At 45.8% G+C, this 23,091-nt stretch overlaps 1 protein-coding gene across 12 annotated transcripts in view; it reads left to right on the forward strand.

Moving 5' to 3' along the window:
• PLEC (plectin) overlaps positions 1–22,328 on the forward strand; it is a 367,871-nt gene extending 345,543 nt beyond the window's left edge. For all 12 annotated transcript variants that reach the window (XM_068238141.1, XM_068238140.1, XM_068238142.1 and 9 more), the window contains 4 exons: positions 444–3,824; positions 8,285–15,363; positions 17,187–17,318; positions 21,509–22,328. In XM_068238141.1, coding sequence (XP_068094242.1) covers positions 444–3,824; positions 8,285–14,593 — 9,690 coding nt within the window. In that variant the 3' untranslated portion in view covers positions 14,594–15,363; positions 17,187–17,318; positions 21,509–22,328. The remainder of the gene's footprint in view (positions 1–443; positions 3,825–8,284; positions 15,364–17,186; positions 17,319–21,508) is intronic.
• The last annotated feature ends 763 nt before the right edge of the window (positions 22,329–23,091 follow it).

The raw sequence follows: 23,091 nt of genomic DNA on the forward strand, positions 1-23,091 counted from the left end.
TGATTAAAATGCATGTAAATTACGCACAAATCTGCATTTAGAAATGGCAAACTGTGAATGGGCCTTTTATCCTCTGAGGGAAGCCCCGCTGGGCACGCTGGGGTGAATTTGCAATGAGTATAGAGATTGTGGTCAGTGGGAAAGGTGTTTTGTGTGTTTTGAAGAGACTTTCTAAAACTTTATATTTTTCCCACCTGCAAGGTGTCGGGTCCATGTGTCATCCCATACACACATCCTCACATCCCTTTATGTTCAGCCACTGTTTTTGGTTATGTTTATTTTTGATCATAGAGCATAAAATTATTTTTTTTCCATCTGTTTTATTTTTCTTTTGTTTTTCTTTTTCTCTTATTGTCTCCATTACCCCTCTTGACACCCCTTCCCATCCCTTCCCTCCCTGACCTCACCCGTCCCCCTTCTCTTACCCTCCCACCCTTCTTCAGAGAGCGGCTGAGAAACTAAAAGAAGAAGAAAGGAAGAAACTGGCTGAAGTAGAGGCCGAGCTAGAGAAGCAGAAGCAGCTAGCTGAGGCCCATGCACAGGCCAAAGCCCAGGCCGAAAGAGAGGCCTTAGAGTTGAGGATGAACATGCAAGAAGAAGTCACCAAAAGAGAGGTGGTTGCTGTGGATGCAGAGCAACAGAAGAAGACCATCCAACAAGAGCTGCACCAGATGAAGCATAACTCTGAAACCGAAATTAAGGCCAAGGTGAAGCTGATTGAGGAGGCAGAGTACAACCGCAAGAAGGTTGAGGAGGAAATCAGAATCATTCGTCTCCAGCTGGAGACCAGCCAGAAGCAAAAGTCAGGTGCTGAAGATGAACTGAAGGCCCTTCGGGCAAGAGCAGAAGAAGCTGAGAGACAGAAGAAGATAGCTCAGGATGAGGCTGAACGTTTGCGAAAACAAGTGAAAGATGAGGCACAAAAGAAACGGGAGGCAGAAGAGGAGCTTCAGCGAAAGATCCAGGCAGAGAAAGAGGCTGCTAGAGAGAAGCAGAGAGCAATAGACGATCTTGAGAGGTTCAGACTTCAAGCGGAGGAGGCTGAGAGGAGAATGAAACAAGCTGAGCTTGAGAAAGAAAGACAAATCAAACAAGCTCAAGAGGTGGCCCAACAGAGTGCAGAGACAGAGCTGCAGAGCAAGCGCATTTCCTACTTGGAGAAGACCTCACAGCTGGAGATGTCTCTGAAACAAGAGCATATAACAGTTACCCATCTGCAGGAAGAGGCAGAACGCCTTAAAAAGCAACAGCTAGAAGCAGAAATGGCCAAAGAGGAAGCTGAGAAGGAATTGGAGAAATGGAGACAGAAAGCCAACGAGGCCCTTCGCTTAAGACTCCAGGCAGAAGAAGTCGCTCATAAGAAGACCTTGGCTCAAGAAGATGCTGAAAAGCAAAAAGAAGATGCAGAAAGAGAGGCCCGCAAGAGAGCCAAGGCTGAGGAATCTGCACTGCGCCAGAAGGAACTGGCAGAAGAAGAGCTGGATAAACAGAGAAGGTTAGCAGAAGATACAGCCACTCATAAGCTGTCTGCTGAACAAGAACTCATCCGTCTCAAAGCCGAGGTAGATAATGGTGAGCAGCAGCGCATTGTTCTTGAGGAGGATCTTTTCCGCCTTAAGAATGAAGTGAATGAAGCTATCCAGAGAAGGAGAGGACTGGAAGATGAACTTGCCAAGGTCCGTGCTGAAATGGAAATTCTTCTGGTGGCTAAATCCAAAGCAGAAGAGGAGTCTCGTTCCGCAAGTGAAAAGTCCAAGCAGATGTTAGAATCTGAAGCTAGCAAATTGCGTGAACTTGCAGAAGAAGCTGCCAGGTTGCGTGCTATCTCAGAGGAGGCCAAGAGGCAAAGACAACTGGCTGAAGAAGATGCCACAAGACAAAGAGCTGAAGCTGAGCGTATACTGAAAGAGAAACTTGCTGCCATCAGTGATGCAACCCGGCAGAAGACGGAGGCTGAAATTGCCCTGAAAGAGAAAGAGGCTGAGAACGAGCGTCTAAGGAGGCTGGCAGAAGATGAGGCCTACCAAAGAAAACTGCTGGAAGAACAAGCTGCTCAACATAAACAAGATATTGAAGAGAAGATCCTGCATCTTAAACAGTCTTCAGAAAGTGAGCTGGAAAGACAAAAGAATATTGTGGATGAGACCCTCAAACACAGGAGGGTCATAGAAGAAGAGATCCGTATTCTGAAGATCAACTTTGAAAAGGCCTCTGTTGGCAAATCTGACCTAGAACTTGAGCTTCAGAAACTGAAGACCATTGCAGAAGATACTCAAAAGAGCAAAGAAAGGGCAGAACAAGAAGCAGAGAAACAGAGACAGCTGGCCCTTGAAGAGGAGGCAAGGCGCAGAGAGGCTGAGGAAAAGGTCAAAAAGATCATCGCTGCAGAGGAGGAGGCCGCAAGGCAGAGGAAACTGGCGCTGGAGGAGGTTGAGAGACTGAAGGCCAAGGCTGATGAAGCCAAGAAACAGAAAGAACTAGCCGAAAAAGAGGCTGAAAGGCAAATTCAGTTAGCGCAAGAGGCTGCAAAACTTAAAATTGACGCAGAAGAGAAAGCCTATTATGCAGCCGTACAACAAAAAGAGCAAGAATTGATGCAAAGCAGAATACAGGAGCAGAGTGTTTTCGATAAGTTGAAAGAAGAAGCTGAGAAGGCTAAACGTGCAGCTGATGAAGCGGAGCGTGCAAAGATGAAGGCCGAACACGAGGCCGCTCTATCACGTCAGCAGGCAGAGGAAGCAGAACGTCTCAAACAGAAGGCCGAAATTGAGGCCCAAGCTAAAGCTCAGGCTCAGGAAGATGCAGAAAGGGTCCGAAAAGAAGCAGAACTGGAGGCTGCTAAGAGGGCCCAGGCTGAGCAGGCGGCACTGAAGCTCAAACAGCTGGCTGATTCTGAAATGGAGAAACACAAACATTTCGCAGAGAAAACTCTCAGGCAGAAGGAACAGGTGGAGGGTGAACTCACCAAAGTCAAACTGCAGCTGGAAGAAACCGACCACCAGAAAACCATCTTGGATGATGAGCTGGGACGTCTGAAAGAAGAAGTGACAGAGTCCCTCAGACAGAAGAAGCTTGTGGAAGATGAGCTGTTTAAGGTTAAAATTCAGATGGAAGAGCTCTTGAAACTTAAAATTCGCATCGAAGAAGAAAACAGAATTCTCATTACGAAAGACAAAGATAACACTCAAAAATTCCTGGCCGAGGAGGCTGAGAAGATGAAACAGGTGGCTGAGGAGGCCGCCCGTCTCAGCGTTGAGGCTCAGGAGGCGGCACGGTTGAGAAAGATCGCTGAGGACGATCTGAATGAGCAGCGAGTGCTGGCTGAAAGGATGCTGAAGGAGAAGATGCAGGCTGTGCAAGAGGCCACTCGTTTGAAGGCTGAAGCAGAGATGCTGCAGAAGCAGAAGGAGCTGGCCATGGAGCAGGCAAAGAAGCTGAAAGAAGACAAGGAACAGATGGAGCAGCAACTTGCCGAGGAGACTGAGGGCTTCCAAAAGACCCTGGAGGCTGAGCGGCGCCGGCAGCTAGACATCAGTGCCGAAGCCGAACGCCTCAAAGTGCAGGTGCTGGAGATGAGCAAAGCCCAGGCCAAAGCAGAAGAAGATGCAAAGAAGTTTAGGAAGCAGGCTGATGAGATTGGGCAGAAGCTCCACCAAGCAGAGCTGGCCACCAAGGAGAAGATGACTGCGGTGCATACTCTGGAGATAGAGAGACAACACAGCGATAGGGAGGCTGACGACCTGAAGAGAGCCATTGCTGATCTCGAGACAGAAAAGGAGAAGTTGAAGAAGGAGGCCGAGCTGCTCCAGAAAAAGTCTGAAGAGGTATCTTATTTGTTTTATTGTCTATTCATTTATTTGTTGTATGCATTTCCATTATTTCAGTTAGTATCACTGGGACTCCATGTTAAAGGATGTACATTGCAAAAGTATATTTTATGTGCAACAGCCTAGGGTGAAAGGGGAAGTTCTGAGGCATTGAAGAGCCTCAATTATTAATACGCTATAATTACTCGGGCAATTTAGTGCGGTAAGTTCTGGGTAATCTCTCTGCCGTTCTTTGTGCATTTATCATTTCCAAAATGTAGCAGTAAATGCACTGGAAGGAAGCTGTTCAGTCACACGATCCGACTAGGGATGGTCAATGAGATGATAATAACTTCGAGCTGATGCAGGATTATGCACGTTTAGGCAGCTTGAAAATTGACCGCTTGAATCCCACGAAGGTTGAATTCGATTGGTCCGTTTTCAAGCAGCACAAAGATGCAGACAAAATTTGCGTAATCCAGTGTTGACTTGGGATTGTTTGCATCCCGTTGGCAATCCCCTCTTCCAGTAGCCATACGGCAGTGATAACATCGGTTGGTGCCTCTTTCCATGGATTTGCAGTGGTATCTCCACCTACAAGATGGCCCTTGATGCTTTATACTTGAAGTGTACCTGAGACGGGGATAATGCCAGTATTTAACTTGCCTCGGGCTTCCTCCAGGCCCATGAGGTCTGTGGGGTCCCTCGCTGTCCTGTCTGGTGGCTCCATTCAGTTGTAATAGCTCTCGGTATTCTGGTCAGTTGTGGCCAGCTGTCGGCTTCTGCACATGCACGGCCAGACCACGCCCGGCACCCCCACTGCGCTCTTGTGTCTGGTAGCATTCTGCGCCTGTGGAGTACTACTGTTCAGGTGCAGAACACTCCCGGCAGGGGAACCCGAAGGGAGGTGCTCATGTGGCCGCGCATGCGCAGAAGAGCACAGCCGGCCAGAGTACCGGGAACCATTGTAATTCAACGGAGACGCCAAAGGGGACAGCGAGAGAGTCCACAAAGTCATGGGGCTGCAGGAAGCCCCAGGTAAGTAGAAATACTGGCATTTATCCCCATCTCAGTATCTCTGTAAGTCGATTAAAAAAGGAAAATGCTGCCCTAAAGCTTATTGCGGCTGTTACTCCCGTCCTGATATATGAAACTGGTATCATTTGGCAGTGAGTACATATGGCTGCATTATAGAGCACTTATAAATCAACCCCTTGACCAGAAAGTTGTCTTAGCGGCTCGGGTGTTTTCTTGCACCTCTGGCAAAGTTGCATTAGTTGAATTCGGCAGAGCTTCCTAATGATGATGTATTTGCATCATATGTACAGGAAACGCTCCTATACTTGGGGAATTCTGCAGTAATGGGTATATATACGGGACAAGCTTTGGCCCCTTTAAGGCCAGAGGCATCTGTATCCTATCCAAACCTAAACTGAGAGGGATATGGATTTTTCCTTTTAAAATAATACCAGTTGCCTGACTCTCCTGCTGATCCTGTGTCTCTAATACTTTTAGCCACAGCCCCTGAACAAGCATGCAGATCAGGTGCTCTGACTGAAGTCAGACTGGATTAGCTGCATGCTTGTTTCAGGTGTGTGATTCAGCCACTATTGCAGCCAAAGAGATCAGCAGGACTGCCAGGCAACTTGTATTGATTAAAAGAAAACATCCATATCCCTCTCAGTTAAGGTTCCCTTTAAGAAATGCGATTGGCTCACACGTATGATGAGGTCAGGAGCCACTGAAATGAGCTCCTGTCCGATATATACGGGAGCTGTGCTGTCAGCGTGATAGCAGAGTGAGCGGGTGCAGCGTAGCGGGCAGCAGCAGGAACGCGAGAGCGAGCGGGCGACTAAAATTAAACGCTAAGCCCTGGCAGCAATAAACGGCCACAAACAGGGTGAAGAGTTCAATCACCGCCGTCCGGAAGCAGTCATAGTGGAACTGAACATAAAATAATCAGTGGGTGAATTCCAATTCCTGCTATGTTACAAATGAAGGAATAGGGCAGTGATGGCTAACCTTGGCACTCCAGCTGTGGTGGAACTACAAGTCCCATGAGGCATTGCAATACTCTGACAGCTCTAAGCATAACTCGGGGAGGCAGAGGCATGATGGGATTTGTAGTTTTGTCACAGCTGGAGTGCCAAGGTTAGCCATCACTGGAATAGGGTAATCTTCCTATAAGGCAGGGAGCACACTAGGCAGTGCAGAAAACCATATGTTTTTAACTTTTTGCGTTGCGTGGGTTTTGCGTTGGCGTTTTTCCATGGATTTTTGGGGAATTTGAATTTGCATTTTTCCCCTAATCAATTAAATAAAATACAGCATAATAATTAAACAAAAAACAAAAAAAAACCCATCAAAAACGCAATCCTCTGCATCTCCACTGAGATACCTTACATGCGGTTTCCGGTTTTGAAAATTGTGCAATTTTCAAAAACGCACACTGTAAAATGCAATATATATATGGGTTTTTACATGCAGGCCGTAGACTTTTATTAACGGCAAAAACGCGCTGTTTTCCGCAATGCTGGCGTTTCTGCCTAATGTGTCCCTAGCCTAACTTCAAGAATTATTCTTTAAAGTGGACCGGAACTCTTGTACTGGACAAAAGGAAAACAGAGAGAAACGCACCCTGTATGTATGCAGAGAGTCTGTCTAATCCCCCCTCATCTGTGACTAATCACAAGTTGTAATTTGATACCTCCCCTGTGTCACCTGACTGCCACTGCAGATAAGCCCATTTGAAAGCACAGGCTGTAAACAATATGTCTGCTTCCATGAATCAGGAAGTAGAAACTGTGCAGATTTATTTTAGGATTTGTAACAAAGAAATATTTTTTCTTTAAAGGTAATTATGCTGTTGTGTATCTTTTAGAGCAGAGGGAGGTCTGAGTTCAGGTCCGCTTTAAGAGAACCCGAGGTGTTAAAAAACTCAAACAGTAAATACTTACCTAAGGAGAGGTAAGCCTGGATGCTCCACAGGCTTCTCTCACTCTCCTCTGGTCCTCCCAACGTTGCCCGGGACTTTCTGGAACATCAGGGGCGCACTCCTCCTCTGGCACGAGCACGGCAGCACCCGCGCAGTTGCATGGAGTCACTCCTGCACGAGCGGCTCTGACTTACTGCGCAGGCGTGGCGTCACTCCTGCCTGAGCGGCTCTGACTTACTGCGCAGGCGTGGCGTCACTCCTGCACGAGCGGCTCTGACTTACTGCGCAGGCGTGGCGTCACTCCTGCACGAGCGGCTCTGACTTACTGCGCAGGCGTGGCGTCACTCCTGCACGAGCGGCTCTGACTTACTGCGCAGGCGTGGCGTCACTCCTGCACGAGCGGCTGTGACTTACTGCGCAGGCGTGGCGTCACTCCTGCACGAGCGGCTGTGACTTACTGCGCAGGCGTGGCATCACTCCTGCACGAGCGGCTCTGACTTACTGCGCAGGCGTGGCATCACTCCTGCACGAGCGGCTCTGACTTACTGCGCAGACGTGGCGTCACTCCTGCACGAGCGGCTCTGACTTACTGCGCAGGCGTGGCATCACTCCTGCACGAGCGGCTCTGACTTACTGCGCAGGCGTGGCGTCACTCCTGCACGAGCGGCTCTGACTTACTGCGCAGGCGTGGCCGTACTCCTGCACGAGCGGCTCTGACTTACTGCGTAGGCGTGGCGTCACTCCTGCACGAGCGGCTCTGACTTACTGCGCAGGCGTGGCGTCACTCCTGCACGAGCGGCTCTGACTTACTGCGCAGGCGTGGCGTCACTCCTGCACGAGCGGCTCTGACTTACTGCGCAGGCGTGGCTGTACTCATGCCGTGTGGCCACTCTCATATCTGAGGAGGAGCACAGCCCCGATGTTCCTACCGACAAGCCCTCGTCAGTGATCTTTATGGGGTTGGCGCTCAGCAACAAGTGACAGGAGGACACTGTTGGAAGCCTCTACAGCACAGGTGTGGAACTCCAGGCCTGGAGGGCCAGATCCAGGCCAGTGCTTAGGATGGACTGAGAAAGAAAGGAATGTGTTCTACCTGATGGACCATGCCCTTCCTTATTCAGACCCATCAATTCATTTGAGCCGTGTCAAAAATGTGTGAGGACCTCGGCCCTCGAAGGATTGGTTTGACATCCCTGCTGTACAGGATCCAGAGGCCTCCCTCTTCTTAAGTATTTACTTTTTGTGCTTTTTGACGTCTCAGGTACCCTTTAAAATATGGAATTTAAAAATCAGCTTTGCAGAAAAAGTATGAGAAAAAACCACGATGGTGACTGCTCATAGGACAACTTTATTAACGAGCAGCAGAATTCACAATCTAATGGGACTCCAGATACCAAATACCAAGCTAGTATTTCATTATAAGGCGATAATTCAATTTTGGTCTTAAACTATGGTTGACTTGTCAGGTTCATCCTATAAAGTTATTACTATAATGTTATGATGTTTGGACGATCTTACTAGTGTGCTCTTCTTTATTTTACAGATGGCCAAAGCCCAAAAAGAACAGCTCATTAAAGAGACCCACACTCTTCAAACTACCTTCCTGACTGAGAAACAGATCCTTATCCAGAAAGAAAAGTATATCGAGGAAGAAAAGGCCAAGCTTGAGAAGCTCTTTGATGATGAAGTCAATAAAGCCAAAAATCTCAAATCAGAGAAAGAACGTCAACTCTCGCAGCTGGAAGAGGAGAAGAGACTTCTACAGATTAGTATGGATGATGCTATGAGGAGGCAGCTGGAATCTGAGGAAAGGGTCCGGCAAAAACACGAGGAGCTTCAGCAACTGGACAAGAAGAGGCAGGCACAGGAGAGACTGCTGGAAGAAGAAAATAGGAAATTGAGAGAGAGACTGGAACAACTTGAGAAGGAACACCGAATCGCATTAGAGAAAACAAAGGAGACCATCATAACCAGAGAGACTGTTATTACCCAGACTAAGACCATGCCAAACGGCAGAGATGCTGTGGATGGATCCGCTCAGAATGGAGAAGTGGTGAATGGATTTGATGGCTTAAGACAGAAGATCTCTCCTGACAAATTGTTCGAGGCTGGCATATTGAACAAAGATCAGCTGGACAAGCTGTCTAGTGGACAGATGACCGTAGGTGATCTTTCCCAGCGGGAAGACATCAGAAAGTACCTTCAGGGAAAGAGCAGCATTGCAGGTCTACTGCTTAAACCAAGCAATGAGAAGATAAGCATCTACAATGCAATGAAAAAGAAGTTAGTAACACCTGGCACTGCCCTCATTCTTCTGGAAGCTCAGGCCGCTTCTGGCTTCATCATTGATCCAGTGAAGAACAAGAGACTGACTGTGAGTGAAGCCGTGAAAGAAAACGTTATTGGGCCTGAATTACACAATAAAATGTTGTCTGCTGAGAGAGCAATCACTGGCTACAAAGACCCATACACTGGAGAGAAGATCTCACTCTTCCAAGCCATGAAGAAGGATCTGATTGTGAAGGACCATGGAATTCGGCTGCTGGAAGCCCAGATTGCCACTGGGGGCATTGTTGACCCAGTCAACAGTCATCGGCTGCCTCTAGATGTAGCCTACAAAAAAGGCTACTTTGATGAAGAAATGAACAAGATTTTATCTGATCCCACCGATGACACAAAAGGTTTCTTTGACCCCAACACTCACGAGAACCTGACCTATCTACAGCTCATGGAGAGATGCGTGACTGACCCAGAGACCAAGTTTTGCCTGTTGCCTCTGACAGATAAAGCTGCAAAGGGAGAACTCGTCTATACGGACTCTGAAGCCAAAGATGTCTTCAAGAAAGCCACTGTATCTGTTCCATTTGGAAAGTTCCAAGGAAAGACTGTCACCATATGGGAAATTATTAATTCTGAATACTTCTCAGAAGAACAGAGACGAGAACTTCTGCGTCAATACAAGACTGGCAAAATTACAGTGGAAAAAATAATCAAGATTATAATCACTGTAGTGGAAGAAAATGAGAAGAAGCAACAGATGTGTTTTGATGGTCTTAGAAACCCTGTCCCAGCAGCAGAACTAGTAGAGAGTAAAATCATCGATAATGACCTCTTCAACCAGCTTCACCAGGGCAAGAAAACCGTGAAGGAACTGTCTGAATTAGAGCCGGTAAAGAAACATTTGACAGGAAGCACCGCTATAGCAGGCGTGCAAGTAGAACAGACTGGTGAAAAATTAAGTTTGTATGATGCAATCAGGAAGAACCTCCTGAAGCCAGCTATAGCTCTTAGCTTACTTGAAGCTCAAGCAGGCACAGGATTCATCATTGACCCAGTTACCAGCGAGCTCTTGCCTGTAGATGATGCTGTCAAAGCTGGAACTGTTGGACCAGAATATCATGAAAAGCTGCTATCTGCCGAAAAGGCTGTCACTGGTTACAAAGATCCTTACACAGGACATACTCTGTCCCTGTTCCAGGCTTTGCAGAAAGGTCTTATACCCAAAGACAGTGGTCTTCGACTCCTAAGTGCACAACTGGCCACTGGTGGCATCATTGACCCAGTAAACAGTCATCGTCTTCCATTAGACATTGCCTATAAACGAGGCCAACTGGATGAAGAAACAACGAAACTTCTCTCAGAGCCTGTTGATGAAAATACTGGATTTTATGATCCAAACAGCCAAGAGAACCTTTCCTATGCACAGCTACAGAAGAAATGCAAATTGGACAAGAAAACTGGTCACCTGCTGTTGCCTCTCTCTGAACAAGCCATACAGTCCCAGTTAGAAGAGATTTACACCGATTCTCAAGCCAAGGAAGCCTTTGATAAGACAACAGTCGAAGTGCCTTTTGGTAGCTTTAAAGGAAAGACCATCACTTTGTGGGAGTTAATACATTCTGAGTACTTCAGTGAAGAGCAAAGGAGAGAGTTGATTCGCCAATACAAGACTGGAAAAGTTACAATTGAGAAAATAATAAAAATCATGATCACCATTATAGAAGAAACCGAGACCAAGAAACAGCAGCGTCTCACATTCACTGGTCTCCGAGCTCCTGTCCTTGCTAGTGAGCTGCTTGAATCAAAGGTCATAGACAAGACCCAGTTTGAGCAACTGAAAGAAGGCAAGAAGTCTGTGAAAGAAATATCCGAAGTTGACTCAGTAAGGCGTTATCTTCAAGGCAGTGACTGCATTGCTGGTGTGTTCGTAGAAGAAAACAAATTAAAAATGCCAATCTACCAAGCTATGAAGAGGAACTTGTTGAGACCTGGAACTGCACTGGTTCTCCTTGAGGCACAAGCAGCCACTGGATTTATCATTGACCCTGTAAAGAATCAGAAATTCTATGTGAACGAAGCAGTGAAGGCTGGAATTGTTGGTCCTGAACTACATGAAAAACTGCTTTCAGCTGAAAAAGCTGTAACCGGATACAAAGATCCTTACTCAGGAAGCACCATCTCTGTCTTCGAAGCAATGCAGAAAGGGCTGATTCTGAAAGACCATGGAATCCGTCTCTTGGAAGCCCAGATAGCCACAGGAGGGATTATTGACCCAGTTAACAGTCACCGCGTTCCTGTTGACATTGCCTACAAACGTGGCTACTTTGATGAAGCCATGAACAAGATTCTGGTCGATCCTACAGATGACACCAAGGGATTCTTTGACCCCAATACTCATGAGAATTTGACATACTTACAGCTGAAAGAAAGATGCATTAAAGATCCAGAAACAGGACTGTCTCTCTTGCCTTTAAAGAAAGTAGAAAGTAGAAAGCCTACAGTAGATACAGCCAAAGCTTATAGCGAAGAAGAAACAAAGAAGGTGTTTGAAGAAACATCAGTAGACATTCCTTCAGGAAGCATGGCTGGGTCTTCAATGACTATTTGGGAGCTCATGCAATCCGATCTTTTGCCCAAAGAGGAAAGAGACCGATTAATGGCCGAGTTCCAAGCTGGTAAATTGACTAAAGAACGCATGATTATCATCATCATTGAGATCATTGAGAAGACCGAAATCATTCGGCAACAAGAAATACATTCTTATGACTATGTCCGTCGACGTATCTCAGCTGAGGATTTATATGAAGCAAAACTCATCACCCTGGAAATGTACAACATGCTTAAACAAGGAACAAAGACCATCCAAGAAATTATCCAGATTGAGAGTGTCTGGAGATATCTGTATGGCACTGGATGTGTTGCAGGTCTCCAAATGCCTGGCTCTAAAGAACCTATCAGTGTTTACCAGGCAATGAAGAGGGGACTGATCGTGCCCGATGTGGCCTATGCTCTTCTGGATGCTCAGGCAGCCACTGGCTTTATGATTGATCCTGCAAGGAATGAGCTGTTAACCGTAGATGAGGCTGTCCGAAAAGGAGTGGTTGGACCTGAAATTCATGACCGCCTTCTATCTGCTGAAAGAGCAGTCACTGGCTACAGGGATCCATACACAGAGCAAATGATTTCCATCTTCCAAGCAATGAAGAAAGATTTAATCCCCTCTGATCAAGCACTTAGACTACTTGATGCCCAGCTAGCTACTGGAGGTGTCATTGACCCACGCTTTGGCTTCCACGTCCCCAATGAATCTGCATACGCACGTGGCAATCTTAATAAAGAAACCTTTGACATGCTGTCCGAACCAAGTGAAGTTCGTAGCTATGTAGATCCTTCCACCGATGAGAAACTCAGCTACTCTCAACTTCTGAAAAGATGCCACAGAGATGAAACCAGCAACCTCTTCCTGCTTCCTCTTGCAGACAAGAGGAAACTTGTCTTCAAGGGTCTGAGAAAGGAGATCAGCATGGAGGAACTCATTCGCTCAAATATTATGGATGCTCTTACAGCACAGCGTTTGCAGGATGGGTTAACATCTATCGAGGAGGTGTCAAGAAACCTACAGAAGTTCCTTGAGGGAACAAGTTGCATTGCAGGTGTCTATGTAGAAGCTACAAAAGAGAGATATTCCGTCTACCAAGCAATGAAGAAAGGAATGATCAGGCCAGGAACAGCGTTTGAGCTTCTGGAAGCTCAAGCAGCTACAGGTTATGTGATTGACCCAATCAAATGTCTCAAACTGGCAGTGGAAGATGCTGTAAAGATGGGTATCGTAGGACCAGAATTCAAAGATAAGCTTTTGTCAGCTGAGCGGGCTGTAACCGGATATAAGGACCCATATTCTGGAAAGATGATTTCACTTTTCCAAGCCATGAAGAAAGGACTGATCTTAAAAGACCATGGCATTCGTTTGCTTGAAGCTCAGATTGCCACTGGTGGTATTATCGACCCAGAAGAGAGCCATCGCTTACCGGTAGAGACTGCCTACAAAAGAGGTCTGTTTGATGAAGAGATGAACGATATTCTCTCTGATCCAAGTGATGACACTAAAGGATTCTTTGACCCCAACACAGAAGAAAATCTAACTTATCTTCAGCTTATGGAGAGGTGCATTACTGACCCAGAAACCGGACTGGTTCTCTTGCCACTGAAAGATAAGAAGCGAGAAAGAAAGACCTCTTCTAAGTCCTCAGTCCGCAAGCGAAGAGTCGTTATTGTCGATCCAGAAACTGGCAAGGAGATGTCTGTGTATGAGGCTTATCGCAAAGGACTTATTGACCACCAAACCTACATCGAACTGTCTGAGCAGGAATGTGAATGGGAAGAGGTCACAATCACCTCATCAGATGGTGTTGCAAAATCAATCATCACAGATAGAAGATCAGGGCGACAGTATGACATTGATGACGCCATTTCTAAATGCTTAATTGACCAGTCTTCCTTAGATCAGTATCGCTCTGGGACATTATCAATTACAGAATTTGCTGACATGCTCTCGGGTAATTCAAGTGGATTCAGATCAAGGTCCTCCTCTGTTGGCTCCTCCTCGTCTTACACGGCAAGCCCTGCCGGGAGGTCACAGTTATCATCCTGGAATGACCCCAGTGAAGAAACTGGTCCCATTGCTGGAATAGTGGACACAGACACCTTAGAAAAAGTATCAATCACTGAAGCCATGCATCGTAACCTTGTAGATAACATAACAGGTCAGAGGCTTCTGGAAGCTCAGGCATGTACAGGAGGCATTATTGATCCAATTTCAGGAGAAAAGTTTTCCGTTACTGATGCAGTAAACAAAGGCCTAGTGGATAAAATCATGGTAGATAGAATCAATCTGGCCCAGAAAGCATACAATGGTTTTGAAGATCCAAGAACAAAGACAAAAATGTCAGCAGCCCAAGCTTTGAAGAAAGGCTGGCTATACTATGAAGCAGGGCAACGCTTCCTCGAAGTGCAATATCTCACCGGTGGCCTTATCGAACCTGAAGTTGAAGGACGTGTAAGCCTAGAAGACGCCCTTCATAAAGGTACTATTGACTCCCGCACAGCTCAGAAACTTCGGGATGTGAACACCTATTCCAAGTACCTGACCTGCCCAAAAACTAAGCTCAAGATTTCCTACAAAGAAGCCATGGAGAAAAGCATGGTAGAGGATGGAACAGGTTTGAGGCTTCTCGAAGCATCGTCACAATCCAGTAAAGGTTATTACAGTCCATACAATGCTAGCGGCTCTGGCTCACAATCCGGGTCTCGACCAGGTTCCCGGACTGGATCTAGATCGGGCTCTCGAAGAGGTAGCTTTGATGCTACGGGCAACTCCGGTTTCTCCATGTCTTTCTCGTCTTCCTCATACAGTTCATCCAGCTATGGCCGAAGATACACCACCAGTCCACAGGGTGAGCCAATAGACACAGCTGAACTGGCAAACGCACTGTTAAGCTTAAGTCGAACCTGCAGCCAAGAATCAAGCAGGGGGCTCAACACTTTCTCAGCTCTTTTGCCTGGCCTTGTATAGAAAGTTCAAAATCCAACCCCAAATCCATGAACTTGAATTACCCACTTTTTTTTCCTGCTCTGCATGTGGTGAAGCTTTAATGGACTTTTTATTTTATAAATATATATAAATATAACTTTCAACGTATTTCTAAAATTTCCTTCAAAGCAGTGCCTAAAATTTTAACCAAAAAGCCAGAAAAAAATAACATTAACCAGGTAACATAATATTAATATATTCATGTTCTTACGATTTTATTTGTATATTGAGAGATGACTACGAGAACACTATTGTCCAGCTCTGGAGCTCTACCCCCGCACTAGTTAGAGAGACCTATGCAGAGCAGATCATCTCACCGCCAGCAGCCCAGAATTAATTCTTCTCAAGAAGCTCCGCTCAGCACATTGCTATGGACATGTTTAGCCAGCTGGCGCCCCAAAAAGTTGAATCCTGCAGATTTTGGAAAGCCTCTCATCTCTTCATGCTGCCTTTCTATCATCCATGGCGTCCTACCTCCTCTCTCCTGCTCCTCTCGCCTTTGTGCCGAAGAACCTCCGCAAGAAAAACTCAACTTCCCGAGAAATCTCCAGAAAAGCCATGTGTTCCCCCAAACCCCAGAGACTCTATAACCCCATCTACACCGACCTTCCTGTCCAGTCCTTCTGTGTGCCCCTCCTTCATGTCTTCCCAAGAGGCCCTTCCTTCATGTCTTCCCAAGAGGCCCTTCCTTCATGTCTTCCCAAGAGGCCTTTACTTCATGTCTTCCCAAGAGGCCTACAAAGCACCCAACTGTAAGTCTTAATTCCTGATATCTTACAAAAGACCCGCTTCCTTTTTGCCTCTCTAACCAATCAAGTCTTCCATCTCCATGTTCTTTACTTTTCCATCTAACACTTTCTGGTTGGTTCCTTTTCATAGCAGGGCTGTAATTAATCTATTTAATGCAACCACGGGCTAATGATGTCATTTCTCAGTGCCTTGTATTCTTTTGCAGCATTGTACACTGACTCTGTGCATTGATACTCACCTGAACGTTAGCCAATTAAATCAGTTGTTTTTGAGTTCTGACCCACCTGATAAGCTGTAGCCTGCAGATGGAGAGATGGAGTAAAGGTTACCTTACAAATGTTGTTCTTTTTTTTTTTTTGCAATCAGACAGCTTAACCTCCTTAGCGGTAACCCCGAGCTGAGCTCGGGGTAAGCCGCCGCGGAGGATATCTCAGCCCCTGGTGGGGCGATTTCCTTTCTGTAAATTGCTGTACGCGCAGCTAGCACTTTGCTAGCTGCGCGTCCAGCTCGATCGCCGCCGCTCTGCGGCGATCGTCCGCACGCAGCGGCGGAAGAGGGCCCCCTCGCTAGAGCCCTGCGCAGCTCGGACCAATCAGTTCCGGGCAGCGCAAAGGGCTGGATCGGATGGGTCTGACGTCAGGACGTCGGCTGACGTCCATGACGTCATTCCGATCGTCGCCATGGCGACAGGAGAAGCCAAACAGGAGATTGCGTTCTATACGCGATCTCCTGTTTACTTTTGTTGCCGGCGGCGATCGGACTAGAGGGACACATGCGCCCTCTAGTGGTGTTTTATGTAGCTACCACTCAGGTAGCTACATGAAACAAACAAAAAAATATTTCAAAAAAAGTGCAATGCAGCCTCCTTGGCGGAAAAATTGAACCGCCAAGGAGGTTAAAGGAGGGCAATAACTGAAGCTCTGCTAAACCCACAATTTATCGAGGCAAATTTAGAAACAATTATATGGATAATTGAAGATAAGGAGGATGAAGAAGTAAAGTGCTGCACAGAATACATTTTCATGGGCCAAATGCCCTTGAAACTACATACAGCTTGTTTCCTCTCCTTCTTCTTCTGTAGCTGCTGGAAATGTCAATCAGGTGTGACTATATGACAGCAATGTAAGAACAGAAGCTAGACTACATCTCCCAGCATCCCTACATTGCTGTAGAAACCATGCATCTAGAAAGGAAGGAGGGGTTTGTGCTCACAAAGTATTGCAGGGGACCCAGCTCTTGTAACATGAAGGGTGGGGCTTGTACTCTGAGGAAGTAGGTTGGGAGACCCAGCTCTTGTAACAGGAATCTAACAGGAAGGGTGGGGCTTGTACTCTGAGAAAGTAGGCCAGGAGACCCAGATCTAGTAGCAGGAAACTAACCGGAAGGGAGGACTTGTACTCACCGGAAGTAGGCCAGGAGACCCAGCTTTAGTAACCAGAAACTAACAAGAAGGGTGGGGCTTGTACTTACAGGAAGTAGTGCTGTGTCAGTGTACAGTGCTGTGTCAGTGTGCAGTTCTGCGTTTCTGGCATTCAGAAAATAGCTTCCTGATTTGTTTTCTTCACTCTTTATTCTATATCTTGTATACAATAGATAATTCTTGATATTTTTATGTCTTTAAGGACAAGGCTGATTGTACCATATACTGCCTTAATCTGTAGTGGTGTAACAGTCCTCCAGCAGGGCGGCGATGTTAGCCTATTCTATATTGTAACTGAGCTGTTTTTCTCTCCTCTCTTGTTTGTTGTGTTGCTTGTTCCTCTGTGTTGTGTGTGCTGCATGCTCTGTGCCGTCTGGCATGTCACATGCATGTTGTATGTTTTAGGGTGTGGTGCCCTCTGACACACGGCCCCCCGCAGACCCCCCATTATCAGACTCAGAACTTGATGATTTCTGGACTCCGAGTAAACTGGAAAGCTCAGCCATCACAAAACCACCAGCGCACCCCCAAATCCAGGTATGTGTTTATCCTTCCCCCGGTTCTGAGCTCACCAGCCTAGCTGTGGGGCCACCATCCTTCCAGAACCAGATCAGTGAGTCGTTAGAGGTGGCCAGACGCAAAACAGTTAAAGGGGCACTACAGTGAAAAACTGTAAAATTTAAAATACGTGTATACATATACAAATAGGAAGTTCATTTTTTCCAGAGTAAAATGAGACATACATTTCTTTTCTCCTATGTTGCTGTCACTTACAGTAGGTAGTAGAAATCTTACAGAAGTGACAGGTTTTGGACTAGTCCATCTCTTTATAGGGGATTCTCAGGGATTTATTTATTTTCAAAAGCACTTAGTGAATGGCAGTTGCTCTGTCCAACTGCCAAAAAACTGTGTGGCGAGCTGGGAAGCTGGCCAGCATCATTGTTTAAATAGTTTTTCGGGAATATCTTTATAAAGAATAAAAGCCTTGCTGAGAATCCCCTATGAAGAGATGGGCTAGTCCAAAACCTGTCACTTCGGTCAGATTTCTACTCCCTACTGTAAGTGACATCAACATGGGAGAAAAGTAATTTATGGCTCATTTTACTCTGGAAAAAATGTACTTCTTATTTGTATATGTATACACGTATTTTAAATTTTACAGTTTTTCGCTGTAGTGCCCATTTAAGTCGATAAAAACAATCGATTTGTACACATTTTCATTTATCTTTTATTTTCGACTTAGGGGGAAAAAGTAATTTTTTCTGTATTATATATATATATATATATATATATATTCTGATGTGTTGGAAATATTAGATACACAGATATAGAAGCTGATATACGTATTGGATCGTTTGATATTTTTGGAGACATTAATTGAAAGTGTATGGTATATTAATTTGATTATTCTGATTATTTGATCAAGTGGAGAATTCGATTAGATTTCTGTGGTTTAAAAATAACTGAAGACATTGAATTGATTATGGGGGGGGGGGGGGGGGGGTTTAACCAGAGAAATCTGATCCATTTTTGCACTTGATTAAATATTCAGAAACATGAAGCCGATAGACCGTACACTTATGATTGAGTTTACCGCTGTCTGTGCGGCGGGTGCGTTGCGGTATAACGGAGTGCGGTATGCAATTCATTTTTTTCACCTGAGTTTTCTCCGAGGAGATAATTTTCATCTCTTTAAAATAACTCTTCAGCATTTTACAAATTGAAAAGTACCCAAGACTTAGTGAAAAAGTGGCATCAACATTCCGAGTGTTTTCTTGCTAGCTGGTGGGTTTAAAAGGCATTTATTACCAGGTGTGAAAAGATCTCCTAGGAGAAAACTTTGGAGAAAAAGTGACTTGCATGTGGGCCGATGTAAGCCACAAAACGCAGACATTGACGGTTGACCATACGCCGCGCAATGCGCCGATAAAGTGCCGCGTTGCTTTTCCGATCCATTGCATTTCATTCCTTGTCACAGAGAATGGTCTCTGTGCCAATGAGAAGCAGTCACTCATCTGATCGGAGCGCTGTTCAGCGCGTTACAGCGGAGATGCGTCCGGCGCTGTCATTGTCCTTTGCCTGCAGATCGGTCACATGTACTGCTTAGAGTGCAGGGACCGCTGTCCTGCTAGTGAACCTGGTCACCACGCTTAACCGCTGGAGGACCCCAGGCTTACACCACCCCAGTGACCAGGCGATTTTTACAATTTAGTCCTCTGCAGCTTTAACAGCTTGCTGCAGGGCCATATCGCTTAGTACACAAGTGAATCCCCCCCCCTTGTCTGCCCACCAACACAGCTTTCTGTTGGTGGACTCTGATCGCTGGAGTAATGTTTATTCATTTGTATATTTAAAAAAAAAATATTTCACTATTTTTTCATTATTTTTATTATTCCCCTTTCATCCCCCCGCCAGCCATTCAGGGCGATCCTCTTTCATTGGCATCAGCCTATGAGAGCCGATCACTCTCTGAGCCTCTCCAGGGGACAGTCGAGTGACACGGCTGTCCCTAGCACAGCGCTGCAGTAGACCGCCGTGCTGTACAATGTAAATAGACAGAGGCGCTAAGCTGAACATCAGACTGCACGAGCTGTTGTTTTTTTTTTTTTGCTCCTTCTTACTGCCTGATGAAGTGGGATATGCCCGCGAAAACGCGTTGCACTTACCTGGAATAGGTAAATAAATCCTTTTGTTGAAATAACAGCTTTTGTGTCTACCTTGGGGGAGGTAAGTTCACCAACTAACCCCCCATTTTAAAGTTTTTAAAGTGATTTTACACTTCTGGCGCCTCTGTACACCTCCATCACAATGTAAATAGAGGGCGGTTGTGCCATCTAACAGTCTAGCAGAGCTCCGTCACTCAAGATGGGATACGAGCACATCGGCGCACGTGATCCCCTGTAAAACCCCGCCCCAGGACTTGACGCCTTTCGGCGTTACGTGGTCCTGGGGCTGCCACCTTCCCGATGCCTATTGGCGTTAGGTGGTCAGGAAGAGTTGAACCATGTTTGTAGACACTGGGTCTCTTTGCCCCGTGGTTTGGATCGTGATGGTGTGAGTGGGCCCTTAGTGGCCTCAGTACTGCTGGTCAGTGGAATATGGTGGTCTATACTGATGTAGGACACAATTCACCAATCCTGAAGCTCTATAGTGAGTGGGTGTCATTAAATAATAGTCTATATCCACTTATTTATCCAGTATTGGCGTCACAGTGCTTTCATGTCATGCTCTGCATTTCCATTATGTCTTGTTCATTTTCCCAGAGCAGCCAATCACAGCTAAGCATGCAACTTCCTGTGTGGTTTGCTTTGCCGATCATGTGATCGATGGTTCCGGGCAGCATAGACACATTGCCTGCTGTGCTGCACACAATTCCAGGCTGGGTAATAAATACCCGTGAAACTCAAAAAATTAGAATATCTAGCAAAAATTCATGTACCTCAGTATGTCAACTTAAAAGTTGAAATGAATATATGAAATAGACTCATTAGCAGCAAAGCGAGAGATTTCAAGCCTTTATTTGTTATAATTTGATGATTATGGCTTACAGCTTATGAAAACCACAAAATTAAAATCTCTGACTATTCGAATGTTGTGAGAATGTTAATATTCTCGGCTCAAAGTGTCAGACTCTAAAAAAAAACACCTGCAAAGGGTTCCTATTTCATAGATTAGTTTCAATTTTTCAGTTGAATTACTGACATAAATGGACTGTTGCATAATATCCTAATTTTTTGAGTTACACCCGTATTTAAAGAGAGTCTGAAGCCCCCCCCCCCCCCCCCCCCAAAAAAAAACACTAATTTTACTGGCAATTTATCTTCAGCAATAAGATCATAGCTGAAATGCTGCATTCCCACAGCAGAACGATGTATTTATACCCACCCAAGTCCCCCCCCCCTTCCTGGTAGAGGCAGACCTTTGCGCAGTAGTACTGCCCCTGCTCGAGTCAATCCCCGCCTCTCCCCGCCCCTGTCAGTTATCTTTTACGGAGTGGGGTGGGGAAAGGCGGGGATTGACTGAACTGGAAGCTCTGCCTCCCAAGGGCAGCAAAGTCCACAACCTGGAAAATCGTGGAATTTTGCCCCGGGATTTGGGTAGTATAAGGACATCGTTCTGCCGAGGGAATGTGGCATTTCAGCTATGATCTTATTACTGAAGATAAATGGCCAGTAAAGTTATTTTTTTATGGTTTCAGACTCGCTTTAAGAGAATTGTGGAGGCTGCCTTTGCTACCTTCTGTCTGGGAAATCCTGGTTGTCCGCTGAATGATAGTGGTCGCATGTTTTCAGCAGATCAGGCAATACTGGGTAGTGATGGTCATGTCTAGGAGAAGTCATGGAGAAGCATGTGATCAGTCTGGTCAGGTGATAGATATGTAAGCCTCTGATTAGTGATGGTCATGTCATGGAGAAGCATGTGATCAGTTTGGTCAGGTGATAGATATGCCAGTCTCTGATTTGCTAGTCATGTTCATGTGCTAAAGCAGAATGTGATTACAGCAAATCAGAGCTTGCAAATCTATCAGCTGATCAAACAGATCACATGCTTCTCCGAGACTTCTCCTAGACATGACCACCACTATTGCTGAGGCCAGAAGATCGCTATGACAGCCAATAGGGTGGTCCACTGTGGTGGCCTCCACCTTCTCCCAGTACAGGCCTCCTGTCAGCACAAGTTGTCCTTTATGAGCTGCTCCTCACCATCTCATTCCTTTCATTTTGTAGAGTGTCTGGATGTCCCATCTGTCCTGTTGGGAAGGGTAACGCAGTAAAATGCAAAGAATAAGGACCCTCACTCAGGATTTGTGCTAGAAAGCCGCACACCCCCCTCCCTTCATCTGACTGTGATGGCCCAGTCGGGAAGTCTGGACTTGCTTCATAGTTCTGTGGAGTCCTCCATGAAATGGTCACCACCAGTTTGACTCTTCCATCATTGTGCTTTGTGTGTCTTGTTTGCCTTTCCTGTCTCCGACCCCCGTCCCCCCATCAATTCTTCACCTGCGACCCCTCCCACCATCTACCAATCCCTCCCTCATCACAACCACCACCACCTGCATCATCCAGATCAAGACCTTCAAGCCCGTCCAATCACTTCATCCAACGCTCAACAATCAAGCCAAAGTCCATGCCTGCCAACCTTGCCACACTCCAGCATTGTATAGTTCTGATCTCCCCGTCTACTAATGCGAATGGCGCAGACCAGCGAGGAGGAGCTAGGAGTACATTTAATATGGCCGCCGTGTGCTTTCTTCCGAGAATCTGTCATAGGAAAGCTGCCGCTGTCTGGAGTCCGCCATGTCATATCTCCTGTATATAACGGCATTGCTCTGTTACTCGGACTGGTGCTTCACTAAATATTGGGGTGAACCCCACTCTTTGCTCGAGATCATGTATCCCCCGTGCCGGGCGGCGCAGCGACCGCGCCGTGCCGGGGAGCCACTGTCCTAACACTACGATGAATTGTACATAAAGAAATGATGTTTGTTACTAGGTGGAGCCGAGTTCTGCGCCTCTCAATACAAAAAGTAAAGAGATATATGAAGTATTGGGGTGTCTGTGAATTTGTGTGAACGTTAAGTGCGTCTCATGACCTCCTCCTGTCTGTACCAGAGACGGTCAAATAATCCCGACTAGCATACAAATTGTATGCGGCTGGTAATCTGGCCAATCAGAATCAACAAGGCTTGCATTTGATTGGCCTGTCTCTAGCTGGTTACAGTTTGTATGCGAGTTGTATTTATTAGCATCTGACGGTGAGATGTGCTTTACTGTCATTTCTTTTCAGGAACAGCTAACTGCTCATTACTACAGGTTACTGCATATCGGTCAATAGAGGCTGGAAAGCAGCTGGTATTAAAGGGACTCCGAGCACTACATTGCAATTTACACATATAATAACATTAAACATGTACTGCTTATTTCCCACACCAAAATATTACCCAAATAAAATTTTTGATGGAAAAAAAAATACAATAAAAAAAAGACAAATAGTTACCGAAGGGTCTGAACTTTTTAACCCATTCGCGTTCCGTCGTTTTCACTTGAGCAATGTTCACCTCCCATTCATCAGCCTATAACTTTATCACTACTTATCACAATGAACTGATCTATATCTTGTTTTTTCCGCCACCAATTAGGCTTTCTTTGGGGGGTACATTTTGCTAAGAGCCACTTTACTGTAAATGCATTTTAACAGGAAGAATAAGAAAAAAACGAAAAAAATTTATTATTTCTCAGTTTTCAGCCATTATAGTTTTAAAATAATACATGCCTCCATAATTAAAACTCACGTATTGTATTTGCCCATA

The sequence above is a fragment of the Hyperolius riggenbachi genome, chromosome 5 (assembly GCF_040937935.1).
Source record: "Hyperolius riggenbachi isolate aHypRig1 chromosome 5, aHypRig1.pri, whole genome shotgun sequence".
Lineage (NCBI taxonomy): Eukaryota > Metazoa > Chordata > Amphibia > Anura > Hyperoliidae > Hyperolius > Hyperolius riggenbachi.